Source organism: Lacerta agilis, chromosome 11 (assembly GCF_009819535.1).
Source record: "Lacerta agilis isolate rLacAgi1 chromosome 11, rLacAgi1.pri, whole genome shotgun sequence".
NCBI classification, from domain to species: Eukaryota; Metazoa; Chordata; class Lepidosauria; order Squamata; family Lacertidae; genus Lacerta; species Lacerta agilis.
In genome coordinates, this window is record NC_046322.1 from 48,477,485 (window position 1) to 48,495,811 (window position 18,327).

The 18,327-nt window shown below is 41.0% G+C and overlaps 1 protein-coding gene across 1 annotated transcript in view; it reads right to left on the reverse strand.

Annotated features, from left to right (window-relative positions):
• Positions 1–7,103: 7,103 nt before the first annotated feature.
• The window catches only part of FBN2 (fibrillin 2), a 132,355-nt gene continuing 121,131 nt past the window's right edge, over positions 7,104–18,327 (reverse strand). Inside the window, exons 57-65 of the mRNA XM_033164487.1 lie at positions 17,197–17,403; positions 16,174–16,299; positions 15,511–15,633; positions 14,852–14,968; positions 14,084–14,212; positions 12,518–12,637; positions 11,628–11,859; positions 10,384–10,549; positions 7,104–9,055 (exon numbers count right to left, since the gene is read on the reverse strand). Coding sequence (XP_033020378.1) covers positions 8,690–9,055; positions 10,384–10,549; positions 11,628–11,859; positions 12,518–12,637; positions 14,084–14,212; positions 14,852–14,968; positions 15,511–15,633; positions 16,174–16,299; positions 17,197–17,403 — 1,586 coding nt within the window. The 3' untranslated portion in view covers positions 7,104–8,689. The remainder of the gene's footprint in view (positions 9,056–10,383; positions 10,550–11,627; positions 11,860–12,517; positions 12,638–14,083; positions 14,213–14,851; positions 14,969–15,510; positions 15,634–16,173; positions 16,300–17,196; positions 17,404–18,327) is intronic.

An 18,327-nucleotide genomic window follows, 5' to 3' on the forward strand; every position in this document is an offset into this window, starting at 1 on the left:
GGGGCTTCTTACAGTCTGGACCATTGGGATGCAGGTAGCACTGTGGTCTGAACAACTGAGCCTCGGGCTTGCCGATCAGAAGATCGGCAGTTTGAATTCCCACAACGGGGTGAGCTCCCATTGCTCTGTCCCAGCTCCTGCCAGCCTAGCAGTTTGAAAGCACGCCAGCGCAAGTAAATAAACAGGTACCACTGCGGAGGGAAGGTAAACGGCGTTTCCATGCACTCTGGTTATGTCAGTGTCCTGTTGCACCAGAAGCAGTTTAGTCATGCTGGCCACATGACCCAGAAAGCTGCCTGTGCACTTTATATTTGTGTGTGTATAAAGTTGGGATGTCCAGTGTGCACTTCTTAATACTTGCACTGGACCTCTTTCCTTTAGATAACAGTATCGAATCTCTCCTGTCTGCTATTTATTTGCTTCTAGAAACACCAATCCAAATACATATCATGGGTAAGCCCAGTATTGTTCTCCAAACAATTTCCCGACCCTGTTCCCCCATCCCCTTCTAACTATTTACCAGTACATGAGAGGACCTGCCCTTTTAACTGCATGACAACTAAGGCTTGATGGGAATCTTTGCTGAGGGAGTCAAATAACATTTTTAAGCCTCTCCACAGTTTGTTTACAACCAAAGACCACAAAACAAAGCCCCATTTAGAACTCAATAATGGAGCATGCATTAAAATGCAAGCCAAATGAATATAGCCATTCATTTTGTGGCAGTGGCTCAAAGGGCCATAATAAATGTGATAATGTGAACCCCTATCAATCTTTGAATATGCCTCTAATAGAAGATGGTAACCTGCTGCTTTAAGAAACATGATTTGGCAAAAGAGGCCTTCCCCACAGGGAAAGAACAGCTAATACATCAATCGCAGAGAGGCAGCTCATAAGCTAGAACATAAGTTGATACACGGAACAAAAGCCTAACGCAGGTTCCCATGCATTGTATACTAACAAAATGTAACATTATTAGGATCAAGGTTTATTTAGCAATGCTTGTCACACATGCGTGTTAAATTAGGTAACTACAGTTAGCGAAAAGCGCAATATTTCAGATGAAACGGGAAGTTTGTTGAACATCTATAAAATGGCCTCCACACCAGTTAATAAGTAGATATGTTGTAATGGCTGACAGATCTATCTGGCTTGTCAGTAGCTGCAATAAAGAAAGCTGCTTTTAAAGATGACGCCACTCGTAAGCCATGCCAGCTTAGCAAAAAAAGCCACAAGATGCTATTTGCTCTAGTTTACCTTTTTTCCCTTTGGAGGCAGAGCAGCTGCATGGGAGAAAGATGGCTGGTCTCTTCCTCTTAGGAAATGACCTAATAGCAATTCTGAGGCCCAGTAGGTTTGGTAAAGAAAGTGCAAATGGTTCTCTTGGCAAGTTGAAGGTTGATATTTGGTGGTGGGAACCTCTGGCACCTAGTGCAGTGTGAAAAGAAAGCAGCTGTTTGAAATAATTGGCTTTATTCCTAAGAAGCTGATGTCTGTCAGGTGGTTAAAGAACACAGCTGAAACTGGACTGCAGTATTGGATGGAGAAGAGAGAAGGGCAGCTGTGGCTCCCTTTTCCACAGAAAAAGCAATTTCCTCTTCCCCTCAAAGTGTGCCATTTGAATGGCACAGAATGGCTGTACTTAGGCTGTTCTTTCCCAGAGAAAAACAAAATGGAAGAGAAAGGCAGTTCTGTGTCTCTCCTGAGCAAGCAACTCTCCCTGCTTATGAAGTGCAGGATAGGAGAGATAAATGGCTGCCCTGAGGCTGTTGTTGTTTTTTCTCAGGTAAAAGCAAAATGGAAGAGAGATGTGCCAGTGTTTTTCTTCTCGACCAGTTATGAGAGGAGCAGGATCGGAGTGCAGCAAGGACCGGATGGCATCCCTGAGGCCTGGTCTTGAGGTAGGAACAAAATGGAGAGGGGTGGCAACTTCCAGGTTCCCTCGCCTCTTAAAGCGGCTGCCTCCCTCTCTCAAAATAAAAAGTGGCGCTGTTAACTCTCTGTTTGACAATGGGATAAGGAAAGAAAAGGGCATTCATTTGGAAAGCAGCCATCTTTTGTGGCAGTTAGCTTGCTTTCTATAGCTACAGCTTGTACGCACGTTTGTTTGTTTTTTTGCAGCCGGAACTCTCCGGAACTCAGTTCCTGTACCACAATGGTGGCCACCGTTGCCCTTCTAAGAGAACAAGGGAAGCAGGCGTTCATAGTGAAGTGTTGAATTTCTGGCAAGTTTCCTAAAAGATAGGTTTAAAAAATCTCCACTTTTTGAGATTTTTGCAATCTCAACAATTTTGCCAGAAGAAGCTCAGTTGTCTCAGAATTTGAAATGTGGCATAACCCTAACCCTAACCCTATACTTTCCAAAATAACAGGAAAGGCACAAGGCTGGTGATAATTTTTTTCCTCTTAGCCTCTGCCTTCCTGCTTACGTAGTTCTCCCTGTACCCACCATTATGAATGGCATGGGTGCAAAGAAATTGTATCGCCAGTACACTGTCCTCAGCGTTAGAAAATAGAACCAGAGAGGGAAAGTAGTATGGAGGCCGGAGTTGGACAGAATAGCAATGAAACTTTCTTAATTTGCAGGTCATTGAGTGCCATCTTGTGGCCAGATAGAATATTCTAGAAGGGAAAGGCTATTAAAGAAATCTACTTGGGGAGGGCAAACATAAAATTATTTTTTTTGGGGGGGGGACTTGGTGCTCCTATTTGCTTTGCTGGGACTCTGAAGGGGGCAGAGGTGGGGTGCGGGGTCATGAACTCTTATTTGGAGGGGGTAGGCACTGAGAAAGGGAGGCACTGCAAACTCCAAAGGCCCGGTGTCTGTTCAGAAGCCCCCCCTTTCCTGTCTCCTCCTCATTTCACCCCCTGCTTCCCCATGCAAAACTCAAAATAACTGGGAAGAGCTTGAAAGGTACTGTGTTATTGCTATGTATGCAACTCACCATCCCCGAAAAATATCCTAACCTCTCTCTCCCCCGCCCCCCAAAGGATGATCAAGTCACAACTCTTCATAGCCCCTGTTAAGTGTTTCTCTTGAAGTTGTGTCGACTGTGCTTTGCAAGATGGAAGCAGCAAGAGAATTGAAAGCAGTTTTGCTGGCCACGTTTTTTTTTTGGGGGGGGGTAGAGTTGACACACAAACACAGTGTGGCTTGTTTATTTACTTTTTAAAAACTACTCTGGACATTTTGAAACAAAACGGACATATCTGTTTGCTAGAAGCAACGGTGCTGTGAGTTTGCTTAAATTGACTGCCAAGGAAATAATCCAATAATATATTACTGTATTGGCTCTCTTCATATTAATTTGTTTAGTAGCTGTTATACCTCCCAACAACCTCGTGAATAAATGTAGGTATCAGGGATATAAAAAATATTAGTTTCATTTGTTTCAGTTTCCTGGCTTTTTTCAGTTAGTTGAAAGTGAATGTGATAAACAGTTACCTGTATATTTCTTTCAGTGTTTTCTTAAAATAAGTTTTCTTAAGACGCTGGAAGAAAGATACAGGCAACTGTTTATCACATAGGATAAAACTTACGAAAACCCAATAACTGAGATATATTCTTCTATCTCTTCGATAACAATAGAGGATAAAGGAAAACAAAGCAGGGCAGTATTCCTTTGATCAGTATGGAAAGAGGAAGTAAGAACTGAAAAGAACGTTTTTCCTTCCCCAGAAGTGTTCTAAGCCAGTGTCCTTCCTGTCACTAATCAAGATAGGAAGAGAGAAGAGCTCAAAGCCCATTATTTGTACATCAAAATTACTAATACTATATAATTCCACATTGGGGGTTTTCCTCATTAGTGGGTGGGATGTGTTCCGGATTATTATTGTCTGTTCCCAGGTTGAATGGTGTCTTACTGAAAGGCGAATGGAGTGGCTGTGGCACATTCCTCAAGGTTAGCGGTGTCTGTCCATGAAGACAATTGAATTAGCATGCCTTGTGTCTGCGTTGAAGTGAACAAACATTTAAATTGTGAAACTTAGATACACACAAATGTCTTCAAGTGCAACTACTACTACTACTACTACTACTACTACTACTTATTATTATTATTATTATTATTATTATTATTATTATTATTATTATTTATTGTTCATACCCTGCGCCTCTGGCTGGGTTTCCCCAGCCACTCTGGGCAGCTCCCAACAGAATATTAAAAACACCAAACATTAAAAACTTCCCTAAACAGGGCTGCCTTCAGATGTCTTCTAAAAGTCAGATAGTTGTTTATTTCCTTGACATCTGGTTGGAGGGCGTTCCACAGGGCTGGCACCACCACCGAGAAGGCCCTCTGCCTGGTTCCCTGCAACCTAACTTCTTGCAGTGAGGGGACCACCAGAAGGCCCTCGGAGCTGGACCTCAGTGTCCGGGGTGAACGATGGGCGTGGAGACGCTCCTTCAGGTATACTGGGCCGAGGCAGTTTAGGGCTTTAAAGGTCAGCACCAACACTTTGATTTGTGCTCGGAAACGTACTGGGAGCAATTGTAGGTCTTTCAAGACTGATGGTATAAAACTGTATTGGCATTATGAGTGATGTATCTGGGACAAAGAGATTTGCCCATTTTGTCCAAATTTTAGAAGTTGTGTAAGTAAATGGGTTTTTGAATCTCTGTAGGAAAATTAAGTTTATCTTTCATAAGAATATTGTCTATTTCCACATTCTCCAGCTTATTCCATTGGATTCTCTCATTACCAGACATTAGGTCTATCATATTGCTTAGTTGACACGCATTATAACAGCTGTTTAAATTTGGAAGTCCCCATCCTCCAACAGTTGGAGATTTTTTAACAGCAGAGATTTTTTAAATGTGTGTTCTATCTGATTGAAATACGAATGTATTTTTGCTTGCCAGTTGGACATGTGGGCTGCTGGGATCCACACTGGTAGGGTTTGGAATAAAAATAATAACTTTGGAACAATATCATTTTGGTTGTGGCTAGTCGGTCCATAATAGAAAGTTTCATTTTTCTCCAGCGCCGCATATTTTTGTTTATTGTTTTCCATACTTTGCCATAACAAAGAGACTGCTCAGAGATAGTTTCCATATTCTATGACAGGTCAAGGTTTTTTTTATTATTACTTCTAGACTGAGCCCTAGTTAAGTCATAAAGGAGATGGCAGAATAAGGAAGGAGAACTTGCTTCAAACATGAAAGGGGTATTTATTTTACCAACTGTTTTGTGACAATTCCAAGGGATTAGCTGTTTTCATTTGTCTTTTAAGATGCAACAATACTCTACTGTTTTTTTGTGTGAAGATTTATTGGATAAGTGGAATTTTTGTGTGGAAGGAAAACTGCTTTTCTGTTGTAACTTTTTTTGCAATGAAGGTGGAGTCAGTGCTTACAGAGGTGCTGGTGCATTAATCTGTTTGGGAGATATGCCCTCAATCTGTAAACCCTTCTGAATTCTCAGGGCCAAACTACACATTATGTTAGATAATCTGATGAGATGTGAGCTTGTTTTCAACAGCTGCAGTATGGCAGGCTCCAATCAGGACTGGGACTGCAGCACTGAGTAATGGTGGATTAAATCATCCCTCCCCCTCCACACTGGGGACCTAGTTAAAATTGTGCCTCTAAGCCAGGGGCCGGTCCACTGTCCCTCAGAGCTTGTGGGGGGCGGACTATATTTTTTTTTGGGGGGGGGAGAAATGAATGAATTCCTATGCACACTGGGAAGAATGGGGTGGGGTAAGGGCAGGTGAAATAAAATAAAATAGTGTGCATTAAAGCAGGGTGAGGAAGGCTCAACAGACAAGCTCACCCACCACCACACTGTTCATCCTCCCACCCGCCCCCAACACACACACGCCCACAATCACCCCACGGAGAAAAGGGCAGCAAGTTATATGCAGAGAACTACCAAGGTGAAGGAGGGATGGCAGCTTCAGAGAAGCAGCACTGGGGGGGGGGGAGCTGGAGGAAGAGGCGAGGGGGGCAAGTAGTCCTCCTTCCCACCCCACCCCCAGCCGCCTTCTCGGTTTGCCGCGTGCCTCATTTGCTGAAGGGCGGTGGCGCAAAACGGGCTTCCTCCCCGCCTTAAGAGGGCACTCTGCTTACCTTCCCAGGGGCTGCCTCCGCCGCCGCCACCACCGGTTTCTCATGAAGCAGGTAGGCAGAGCGAGCTCGTCTGCTCCGCTCTCTGGCCCACAGGAGCACCAGGGCAGAGATGGCGACAGAAGAGGCTAAGCGGCGGTGGCTCTGCCCATCAAACGCCGCTGAGGAAAACCAGGTGCAGCATTTGATTGGCAGAGCTGCCGCCACTCGGCCTCTTCCTCCCATCGCCATTGCCGGGGGTCTTGGCTTTGCGGTGGGTCCTTAAATGGCCAGGCGGGCCGCATCTCGGGTGGGCCTGATCCGGCCCAGGGACCATAGTTTGCCGACCCCTGCTCTAAGCTATTCAGCACAGGAGAGGTCTTGCTGAATCATTGACTGATAATGACTAGCAAAGGGCAGGAGAACTGGCTAAAACAGGGAATTAAACAAACAAAATGGGACTGTAGACAAGTGAGTTGTACTCAATAGTATTCTCATTTAATTTGATGGAACTTGGCTGATTGTATCCTTTAATTTCAGTGAGTGTACTCTATGGTGTCTAATTCATGGTAGGAAAAGAAGCCTAGGTAGGAATAGCTTTGTAAAAGAATAGAAGGATCTCTTTTCCTCTGGAAAGAGCAGAACTGATGAAAAGAAGAAATACATTGACTCAAATGTTCTCAAGCATAGCTTCCTGTCTTTTGTGGTCTGCCTCCTGCTGCCTTGTGGGCTTCCCAATGGTATTTGACTGATGAGAATAGGATGTTGGAATCAATGGGCCTGTGGTGTGATGCAGCAGCGGTATACAGATGTACAAGGGAGAACTGATTCTTCAAATGCAATATTCAAAACTATTGAACATCAGCTTTTTAAGGAACATAGCACCAGGGACATTTCCTGCACAGCCCCACTAAAGGTGAGAATTGCAGGGAGAGCAGCTGATTTTTTGAGTAGGTCAGAAATACTTTGGGTGATAAGGAAAGAGAACTGGGTACTTTCATTATTTCCCTTCAGTTAGTAGGCACTTTTCTCCAAATGCCTGGACAAAGCAAGACAGTTACCAGAAAATAGGTTTTATTGCAGGAAAGGTGGTGTTGTATTTAGTACAAAGGCTTACAAAACAATACCCCCTTTTCTCAAAACAAAATTGTAATTTACAATGTTTTCTTATTTCCATAAAGAAAATACAAAGTGAATGCAAACAGTGTGTGTAACGTGTTGCTAATCTTTGGTCAGCACAGGTAGATGTCTGGAAAAAACCCAGATTTGGCATGTGCTTTGGGTTGTTTCAGATGTGAGGTCCTTTTACATTGCATATTACAGGTACCAGCGCTGTCGTTTGTTAGCACCATGGTGACATACACTTATTAAAACATAATGGCACAACATTTTTAAAAATACTAAAAGTAAACTAAATGCCAACTTGTTGTACAAAAGTAATTCTTATAAAATAGGCTATGATAAAATGAGGCATATTGTGTATAACTACAGTATTAATGAAAATTCTTAATTGGTTTCAAATACTCATTTTTTCTTTCTTTTTCCTGTGCAGCATGAATAGTGTACACATATGGCAGCCCTGAAGCAGCTCAGTCATATTTATTTCAGCATTAATCCAAGCCAGCACCATACAGAATGAGGCATCAGGTGTTCCCTTCTAAGAATATAAGGTTTGTTTTCAGCTGCCTACAGTAATGCAAGTATGTAGAGCACCTTTAGTTTGTGGTGAATGAGGTGTTGTGTGACATTGAGGTTATCAGGAGAAAATACAGTACGGTTTGGCCTGCAATTGGTACCACAAGCAGTCCAGGTATTTTGCTACAGTGGTTGAGTGCCACCTTCCATTATTAGCAATTTCTGAAATGGAATCTAGTCCTCAGGGCAGTAACATAAGCATTAGTATTGAGGCTTACAGTTACTGAAATTCTGATCACAGTCACTGATGATAAGGCATGGCTTAAATACCCTACTTGGAGGGGGAAGGATGTTTTGGCCCTCCGGAAATGTAATACAGTGCTCATTCATCTTCATGATATTTTAAAGAACTGCCTTTATGCTTTGTGGGATGACTGGCACAATAGTGAAAGGACACTTTTTTTTGGGGGGGGGGAAATCTCTTGGTTTCTCTTTTTTTGAAAAGAACCTCTTACCTGTAATAGTTCAAATTCATAAAATCTTAAGGAAAAACAGGTGTGTTTTCCTTTTTTGTGTTAACATAGTTTGCTAAATTCTCCATATATTACTGCATTAAAAATAAATAAAATCTCTATTTTTTAATTTAGGAACTATAGCAAAATACCCAATGTGCTAGACTGCTAATAGGAAAAAAGTAGCTCACATTTTGTGCCATATGCTGACCTCTTGAGCACCAGTATACTTTAAACTGAGGTTATATGGAAGTTACAGTAACCATGATTGGCATTGTAGTCAAAAGCTTTGGCCACAGTAAAGTCAAAGGGCCATTCTGCAGTCTTGGACAGGATGGAAGGACTCAGAGGTTTCTGTCCTTGGTAGTTTTTGGTACTTTTGAAAAAGTAAGTCATTGTCGCTCCTTAAAGCTTTCAGAAAGTGAAGTATGTTCAGATGTGTAAGTGCATGAATGGAAGTGAATCATTCATGAAGTGGAGCTAAGGAGTGGAGGTTTTAGTAGAGTTCAATCCAGAGCCTCATTTTAAGAGCTTCTCCAAGCTCTCCTAGGAGGTAGTTGTCCTCATTGCTTTCTTCCAGTTTCTTTAGCTCATTCTTTTTGTAGAGAGGAACGCTAACAATTTCCAGTGCGTAAGTGCCGGTGATTGCCTTTTTCTTGGCAATCTGAAGATAACTCAGCCCGTCCTTCTGGTGTATCCGGAAGATGTTGTTATGATTACCAAAGGAAATGAGATAGCGGGTGTGGTTTGTCAGGGGCTGAATTGCAGGAATGAGATCTAGGATGTGTTCTTTTTTGCTTAGCCCAGACACATTGAATCTCATCTTCAACGGGTGGTCAATGTCCAAACTTTCCAAACTGATCTATAAACGAGAAGTGAAAATGAAAGTATAGGCAAACCCCATGATCCGTCTTACTTATACTGTTCTTACAGCTGTTAATTGGTTCATGTGGCCAAGTTTGCTGATCAGGGTTGTTAAAACGAGATTGCAGAGAGGCCCCACAGGACCTCTCCAAACTGAGTGAATGAACTGCATTTGCTATTTTGCTGCCCAATGGAAACAGAAAACTGATATTGTAATGCCATTACACAAATCTCTGCTGCATTTGGATTTCTGTGTACAGTTCTGGTTGCCATACCTCAAAAAAGGATGGTGTAGAATTGGAAAAGGTTCAGAACGGGGCAACCAAAATAATCAAGGGGGTGGTGGAGCAGCTCCTCCGTGAGGGTATGCTGTAACATTTGGGACTTTAGTTAAGAGAAAAGGCAAGTAAGAGGTGCCATGACAGAAGTTTATAAAATTATGCATAGCATGGAGACAGTGGCTAGAAAAGGGTTTTTCATGAAGGATGAGGTTTTCAACGGCTACTAGCGATGAGAAAGGTTACGCTCTGCCTCCATACTTGGAAGCTGTATGCTTCTGAATCCCAGTTGCTGGAAACCGCAGAAGGGGAGAGTGCCCTTGTGCTCGGCTCCTGTTTGCAGGTTTCCCACAGGTGTTTGGTTGGATGCTGGTCTAGGTGGGCATTGGCCAGATCCAGCAAGCTCTTCTTATGTTTTTACCACCTCTCTGGTTATGCATGTGAAATAGGCAGGCGCTGGCTTATAGCAGGAAACTGCATTTCAAGAGGCTAGCTATACTTTTGGGACTTTTGCCACAGTTACAACTACGGATGACCTTTACAGACAAATACAGGCATCTGTGTAATATAGATATTTGTTTACATTGTAGAGCCTAAGAAATGTTCATGAACATTCTTTATCACAGTAGGTGACGGAATAGGGGAGGGTGGTCCAGTATGGAGCCCAAGGGCTCCATGCTGCCCTCAGAAACATTTGACACCCCCTGCCCAGCCCTTGTGCTGCCTTCCCAAAGCCAGGTAAGTGTGGTGCTGGGATTTGGGAAGGAGGCAGGATGGCTCTAGGCCCCAGTCAGAGCCTCACACCACCTCCCCAAAGCCTGGTGGCGGTTGTCAAATTTGGGGCTCACCCTGTGCACGCCAAAGCAGTGTACAGCTCATGGATTCTTTGTCAAAGTACTGTTGCAGCTCACTTGGTGTGAAAAGTGGGGCCACCCTCCAACCCTTTCCCCAGATTGATAGGAAAAAGCTAGCTACCTCAATTGGCCAAATCTATCCAATTTAGTTTAGGAACAGAAAGTGTAAACTAGTTTAACTCTATAGTACTTACCTCATTCAGCTCAATTTGACTGAGACTTCTTTTCTTCCTGCTGTCTTTTTTGGAGTAGCCATTAATCTTACACTCATAACAGGCTTCAGGAGACAAAGCATTCTCTTCATCCTCATCTAAGGGCAGATACTGGCCTTTATTAAACCCCATACCTGAGACACAGTGCCTGTTGGAAGAATATAGCAATGTTAGTAACTTGAAAATCTAAACCATCATGTAACATTCCTACTTCCACGTCCTCAGTATGGAATCGTGGCAAACCATATACTACTGAAAACATTCTTAAAATTTGGTTTCTGTGTTGAACATAAACATGCAGTCTTTGAAGAAAGGTGAAAATGAGTTACTCTGAGGTAAGACGCAGGGCATCTTTGCAGTTTTATACCTGGCTATTTCTGCAGCAATCTTCTGGCAGTGGCAGAAGAGAAAATATTATCTCTAGGTATGGGCACAATGGATTTAATCCTTGGCTAGTCCACATTAGTTCACTGAGGAAGAAAACAGACTCTATCCAGGATATCAAAAGTATTACAAAACTCATACTGTTCTGTTGTAAAAAGTGAAGAGAGTGGCCACACTTTTAATATTGTCTAATATGGGGCTTGATGGTGGACAGGCCCCTCCTTGGTGGGTGCTAAGGCAAGCAGAATGGAGCCAGTTGACTTTATAACTGGCTGGCAGAATTGCTAGAAGGTCCCTGGCAGGAATCAGTATTAAGATTTAAGCCAAAGATGCTTGCTGGTGGGATGGACCACTTTGCTAGCTTCCCAGCAGGTGGACTATTGCTGCTTACCAGAAGAGGTAGGGGTTGTGGAAGCAATCCAACACTCCTACAAGTGCATTTGCACTCCACTGACCTCTTTCCTGCGTTGCCTTCTTCATCCCAGTGAGCATCAGCAAACAACCTGCCCCAACTGGCAAGAAGTATCTGGATTTTAAGACTTGTTGGGGGTGATGTAGCTGGACACCTAGGCCTGTGTCTTTGTAAAAGAGCAGAAGACATCGATTGCCCTGTAGTGTCTCTTATTGCTGACTGTCTAAAGGCTATCCTAATCTCCCAGCCACTTCAGAAAGAAAAGTGTGAAAATTATGCTTCTTGTTCTCATATAATCCATCAGAAATAGTGCGCTGATAAAATACTAGAACACATTTACTAACAATTTGGGCTACCCGGGCCTTCTAGAAGATTAGCATCATAATAAAACATAGGTGCTGGCTTGTGGGAATCACCAGCAATTACTCACCCTTGCCCAACTCTGTAATATCCAGGTGGGCAACCACAAAGATAACCGCCTTCTGTGTTGGAGCAACCGTAATTGCAGGGGTTCTTAGTGGATGAACATTCGTTTACATCATGGCATCCAGCTGAGAACTGATCAAAGGAAAATCCAGAGGGGCAGGCACATTTGTAGCTTCCAAGAGTGTTGTAGCATGAAGCTGAACCACAAATACTAGGATTTGAGCATTCATTTTCATCTGTTGGACAAATGACATTTTTTTTAAAGGTATACAGAATTTATTATCGGGACAATAGTAGTAAGTAAGACAGTAATATAAACAGGTTCTCAATTTCAGATTTTAAAGATTGGAACAGGAAAGTGCTCTTGCCGTTTTAAAGAACTACAAGATAAAACATAGTTCAGTATGGTAGTGGGGTGGATATCTCACCAGCAGTGTCAGAGGGCAAACCCCACCTATTGTCAAAACAAAATGAAAAATAAAAAAATTCCTTCCAGTAGCACCTTACAGACCAACCTGGTCTCTAAGGTGCTACTGGAAGGAATTTTTTTATTTTTCATTTTGTTTTGACTATAACAGACCAACACGGCTACCTACCTGTAACCCCAGCTATTGTGCTTTCTTTGACTCTTCCCACTAGAATTACTGTTTTGCTCTCCCTCAGCACATACAAATGCATAGCCCCCTGAATGCAGACTGTAGCTAAAGGTGTCCTTTGGCAACACAGAGCAGTTTCCATTAGCCGGCTAGGCATGACACTGCAATCCTATAATCTATGCCTCATTAGTGCCACCCATTGATCTCTGCTGCCCCGCTGTTTCGTTTCTTTGTCAGAGTTTTGAAAACTTAAAGGCTGAATTTGAAATGATCTGCTTGTGAAGTTTTGTTTTCTTACCCACACATTGATTCCACTGATAATGCTGAACATATCCTTGTGGGCAGCCACACCTGTAGCCACCAAGAATGTTTTGGCAGCCATGTTGACACCTGTGGTTTCCTTCACACTCATCCACATCTGTAAAAAAAATAATGCAGTAAATATAAGAAGAAAAAGGAGAGTTGCAATTCTATACACACTTACCTTACAAGTTCCATCAACTCAGCAGGACTTACTTTTAAGCAACTGTGCAATAGGATTGTGCCTTAACAAAATTGCTTCATAGAAAATTGGAATTGGTAGTAACCCTTTTGACCAACCCTTTACACCCTCTCTGGGAAGATTCTAAATCTTCTCCAAGAAATACAACCCCCTGGATTTTAAAGGATACCTGTTCTAATATCTCAATCAATTAATCAATCAATCATTTATTATACAGTCACATAACTGCTAAAGTTCCAATGTCTTATTGACTTACTCTTGCAGCTAGGAGGTGTTTACTGATGCAACTAAAACTGATTGCTCCTCATTAAGTTGCCTTGGTAAACAGTCCTCAATGCCATTTTAATGGACATTTGAACATTTCATTGTCCTTTTCTTATGTTAGATATGCTCACTGCCTTCATAATTTCCCTAAGTGTTTAAAGTATTTACCACCTTTGAAACATCTTACCTGTTGTGATCAGAACAGGGCACAGTAATCCAGCTGCGTTCTAATTAACAAAGGGTAAAATATCTCCTGTGTTCCACTTAGCTGCAAAAGGCCCTTCAAATTCTAAATTGCATTTCGAGGCTTGGATCTGAAAGTGCCCTTCCACAAACAAGAAACTTCTGCTTCAAGAAGGGCTGTTTGCAACTTAGTGGAAGAGCTTTGTGTGAGAAAAGTGCACTGAAATCCAGATATGTTCTTCTGTTTATGCAAGTCTGTTTCCTATCTGCCGCCCCCAATTCCAAATTTTTAACTATGTTTGATTTAAATCTCTTACATGTGTGCACTGGAAAACCACTTTAAATCCTCGATTAACAAATCAAATCTTGCTTTCCAATGGGGAACTTTTTGTGCTACACACACTGCAATGCAATCCCAGATACTTGATTATGCAAACTTTTCCGCAAGTGCTTGTACAGAAGTTAACCGAAAGCGTTTAACTCATGGTCTTTGGATCCAACCCAGAATTTGAGATCTGGTGCATGCATGTAATAGTGAAGTTTAAACATTACTGAAAACACGGCAGTGGCAAATGTATGCATAGATATCACAGTGATGGCTTTAAAATACTTGCTTCAAAATATTGCTTAAAAATGTTTGCTTAGAAATATTCACCCAGCTACTTAGAACTAATAGAGCAAAGGTATAACTAATGGAATACTCTGTGCTGCTGTCTCATTAGAGTCAACTAGCTGACTAAGCTAAGACATTCAGATTTTGAATGTTTGTTGCAATAAAGTCTCATAATAAACCTATCAATGCTCTTATGAATTTATAGTATAAGCTCAGTATGTAATATTATGTAAATAGGACTATGATCTTACACCTTCTGCAAATATATAATCTACAAATAACTTTTGATGTTCAGATTTTACCATCACAGTTTAATCCAGTTGAGTCTAGAGAGAAACCTCTCTGGCATTCACAGGCGAAACTTCCAGGAGTATTCTGACAGATTCCTTTTGATCCACAAAGTGAAGGCTGTGATCCACATTCGTTGTTATCTAAAAAGTTATTCATTCTTATGAATCAGATTGAAAAAAGAGATCTAATACAAATATAGAAGTATATGGCAATGGATATATACATGCTTGAAACTTGCACATTTCTATAGCTATCAACATAGCACATGATGTTAACTAGGGGTTCAGAATATGATAGATTGTGGGAATTATTTGCACCCACAGTGCTACTACCAGATGCAAACTAAATACGGGGTTTCTCTTGAAAATATTTCATTCCACATCATTAACTTTGATTTAAATCCGCAAGGTGTATGCTAACAGTCAAAGAAGATTATGGACATTTGATATGCCAATGAAAAATACTTTTGAATGTAGTTTTAAGCAACTATAACTTTAAGTCAGCTTTTAATAATGCTTTACTCATTTGTCTCTGTGTGGTTACAATGTAATATTCAGCAACTGCATAAAAATGCTCAGTGGGTGCTTTCATTTCTTCTGACGTTTTTCTTTATCTACACCCCTCCCGAACTTCTAAGTAGTGCAGTGATGACAAATATATTTATACAGTTGTTTTTGTTTTTTGTTTTTTAAATAATTTTACACAGATCAGATAAAAAATCAGGCAATTAATGTGACTTGTTTTTATGAACGAAAATTCATTGTCTCAATTGATCTTACCAATACAAGCCGTATGATGTTGTGTGAAACCCGGTGGACATTTACATGTGAACCCTCCCAAGGTATTGACACAAAGGAACTGGCAGTTGTGTTGCTTAGTTTGACATTCATCAAGATCTAAAAGTGAAAAGGCGTAAAATGTATTATGTTTAAAATGAAAGCAGAATAGTTATTTACTAACAAATTTATCTATATCACAGTCAGGAAAATTATGATTTCCTCTTATATCAAGAGATCAGCCACAAGGCTCTTTTACATGCTTACGCCATGCTTGGCCTAAACAGTTGGAGTATAATTCTATCATTAAGAAGCAAAGCAGAGCCTTTACCCACTACCTCTGTTTTAGTCAGTATCAGATATGCCTGGGAAGTTTTGTGCCACTCTGTTCCTCCTAGGCAGTACCGCCCAAGCTGCATGTAAAGGCTCTTGCAATATACAATTGAACATACTGGGCCAAACTACACCTTTTTTAAATACAAAAAAACAAGCAAATGACTCTGTCTAGCAGGCCACTTTTATTCAAAAGGAAAAGCAGCAGTGGGGAATGTATTCCCAGGCCAGATTGGGACCCCACACACAATTTGCTGCCAAAAATTCAAGTATTACACAAGAAGGAATTAATGAATAAAAGCAACCCATCAAAGCACTCAGCCACTAACCTCTACAGGTTTTTCCATCTTCTTGCAGGATATAGCCACGCGGGCAAGAACACTGGTAACTTCCTTCACTGTTCTTGCAGATAAAGTTGCACGGTTTGGGAGACTGGGAGCATTCATCAAGATCTAAGTAGGATAATGAACTATTAGTAATTCAGTTTCTTGCTGGAAATATCTAAAGTTACAAAGAAGTGACTATCCCCCCCCCCCCAAATATGGGAAATATTGAAAAGAAAAGCAGGCATGTGCTAAGAGCCACCTTGAACACTATTTGGTGTAAAGATGGGATACACATTCAGTGAATGCACAAAATGGGTGAATCTTTCTCCTAACATCCATAATATTAATATATTTCGGGATAGCGCCAATATGACCTCTGCTTCCTTTCCTAACTCCTAGATATGGGACTAATATGGAGTGGTATTGGTCTGCTTAGACAGTGATAGCAACCCCTGCGTTACATACTTGCAGCTCATTTGTAATCCAGTTGTTACTGTTTCACAGCTTACAGGGGGAAATTGGCACTTAGGGCTGTGTGGCCAGACGTTTCTCCATTTTGTACTGCAAAATGTTCCTTCACTTATGTAATGGAGCAACAAGGAAGGCTACAAGGCTGTTTTAAAGTCAACCAAAAAGAATTAATTTGAAGTCGGTGGTAAAACTTACCCACACAAGAAGTACCACTAATATCAGTGGTGTAGCCAACTTTACAAAAGCATCTGAAAGAGCCCATGGTGTTGATACATTGACCATGCCTACATAGACTTGGCATGACTTTACACTCATCAATATCTGTGGAATAACAGGAAATATTTCAAAAATAACATTTCTTACTGTAGCATAAGAGACTAAGGATGCAATCCTGATGTGGAGCAATGGTCTAATTGCTTCATTCTGCACACCACTGGCAGGGGGAAAGGAGGCTGGACAAACAGTATTTCATGCCAAGAAACAGAAAAGTGTAGACTCTCCTCCAAGCCCATTTTAACACACCCCCCCCGGTCTCCCTTAGAAGGATAAATCCAATCCACTCTATTATGCCTCAGAAACCATAAAACTGCACCTTTATTTGCTTAAGAATGTATTACTCAATTTTTCAAACAAATAAATAAATAATTTTTTGACAATACTTTATTGTCAAATTCTGAGTATTTACTTTCATTGCATTAAGTAGAATTTGTAGGCTTGTCATACAAGTGCCAAACCATTTGCCTAGCTACTTACCAATTTAACTTAACAGAATTCATATCAGCCCAGGCATCAGTGAGCATAAATTGGCTGGAATGAATAAAATTTGAAAACAACAATAGTATATGGTAGGTGTCCAATTTTTCACGTCACATTAAACTATAGTTAAAATAAACTATGAGTAGCATGCCAGCAGTGCACATTGCAGAAATCGCAGGCACTCCACTCCTTCTTTTCTACTGCTCCTGCTCTGCTAGGAAACGAGCCATGGTCTGCTTCATCATATTGTCCGAAAGTGGGATTCCCGTTTGTGTCCCTTGGACAAAAGAAAATGCTGTGCAGTTGTGTTTGATTTACAACACCGTCAACATATGCCACAAAATCTTTGAACTTTTGGTTTGCAGAAAGCTTTTTGTCTGTTAATTTTAACTTTAGAGTTAGCCATCTACTCCTGTTTCAGAATAAAACACTACTCAGCAAATTAGGAAAAATAAACAGTACCTCGTCCATCGGTGGTGTACCCGGGACCATGTGGGCAAAGTTTCTTGTACTGGGTAGTTCCTGGGAGTGGGCAAACCTCACACTGATTGCCCCAGCCTCTGCCTCCATCACAACAGCACTCTGATTTTGTCACAAGGTTTCGGCTGCTAGAAGCCATCTGGCACATTGTCTGCAAGACTTCAGCAAAGCAGAAACCTTCACGGTTATCTGTGAAGTGAATGTGAAGCAGCAACATATGGATTAGAACAAGGTGCACTTCCTTGTTTAAACCATTTATTAGGTGCTCTTTAGCAATGGTTCTCATAGTGGCTTAATGTTTAGCACAATCAGCTTTTATTTGCATTAATACAACATTTACATAGATTTCTAGAGTTGACATGAGGACTACTGTTGTGATGGTAGTATAATAATAACAACAACAAATATGCCACAATTGTAATTTTTCCAGGTTAGATGCCTGGGAAGAAAGGGGTATCTTATTCTATGGAACCACTTTATCCAATTAGCCAGCAAGTCCTTTTCCAAATTATCATACTTCATCATAGAATACTACCTGAAAACTGACAAATCTTTTTTATTAGAATCATAAACTGGTCCATTTTCTTTTACCCTGATGTGGGTTTTTCAATACATAATTTTAAATACCACTTACAAAATACTCTTTCATAATACATACATGTCCATAAATTCTGTAAGCCAAAATTCAAATATACTTTTAGTAGTAACAATACACTGTTTACCTTCCTTGTTTTTTAGGCATTTTATTCATGTAAAATTTTTAATACACAGTAAGATTACAATGGCGTTTATTTACCAAATTTGTAAGCAAAATGTGTACGGTAGATACGTTGGAATCTAAATGTTAATTATGACATTTAATAGCTTTATCGCCATCAAAGATCATTCTCTCAGAAAACTATGGGCATGCTATATTAATCTGTGTCCTGAGCTCTAACTCTTAGCAATATGGTGGGAAAAATCCAGTCTGTATCCTGAACAATTGAGCAATATATACAGTATAGCTCTTGCAAAAGTACACCTCTCTGTTGACATATGACAGGATAGCTTGACAGTAGGGCAATCCTGAAAATGGAACATTGCATGCCTGAACAGTGTTAAATCACTACTTGA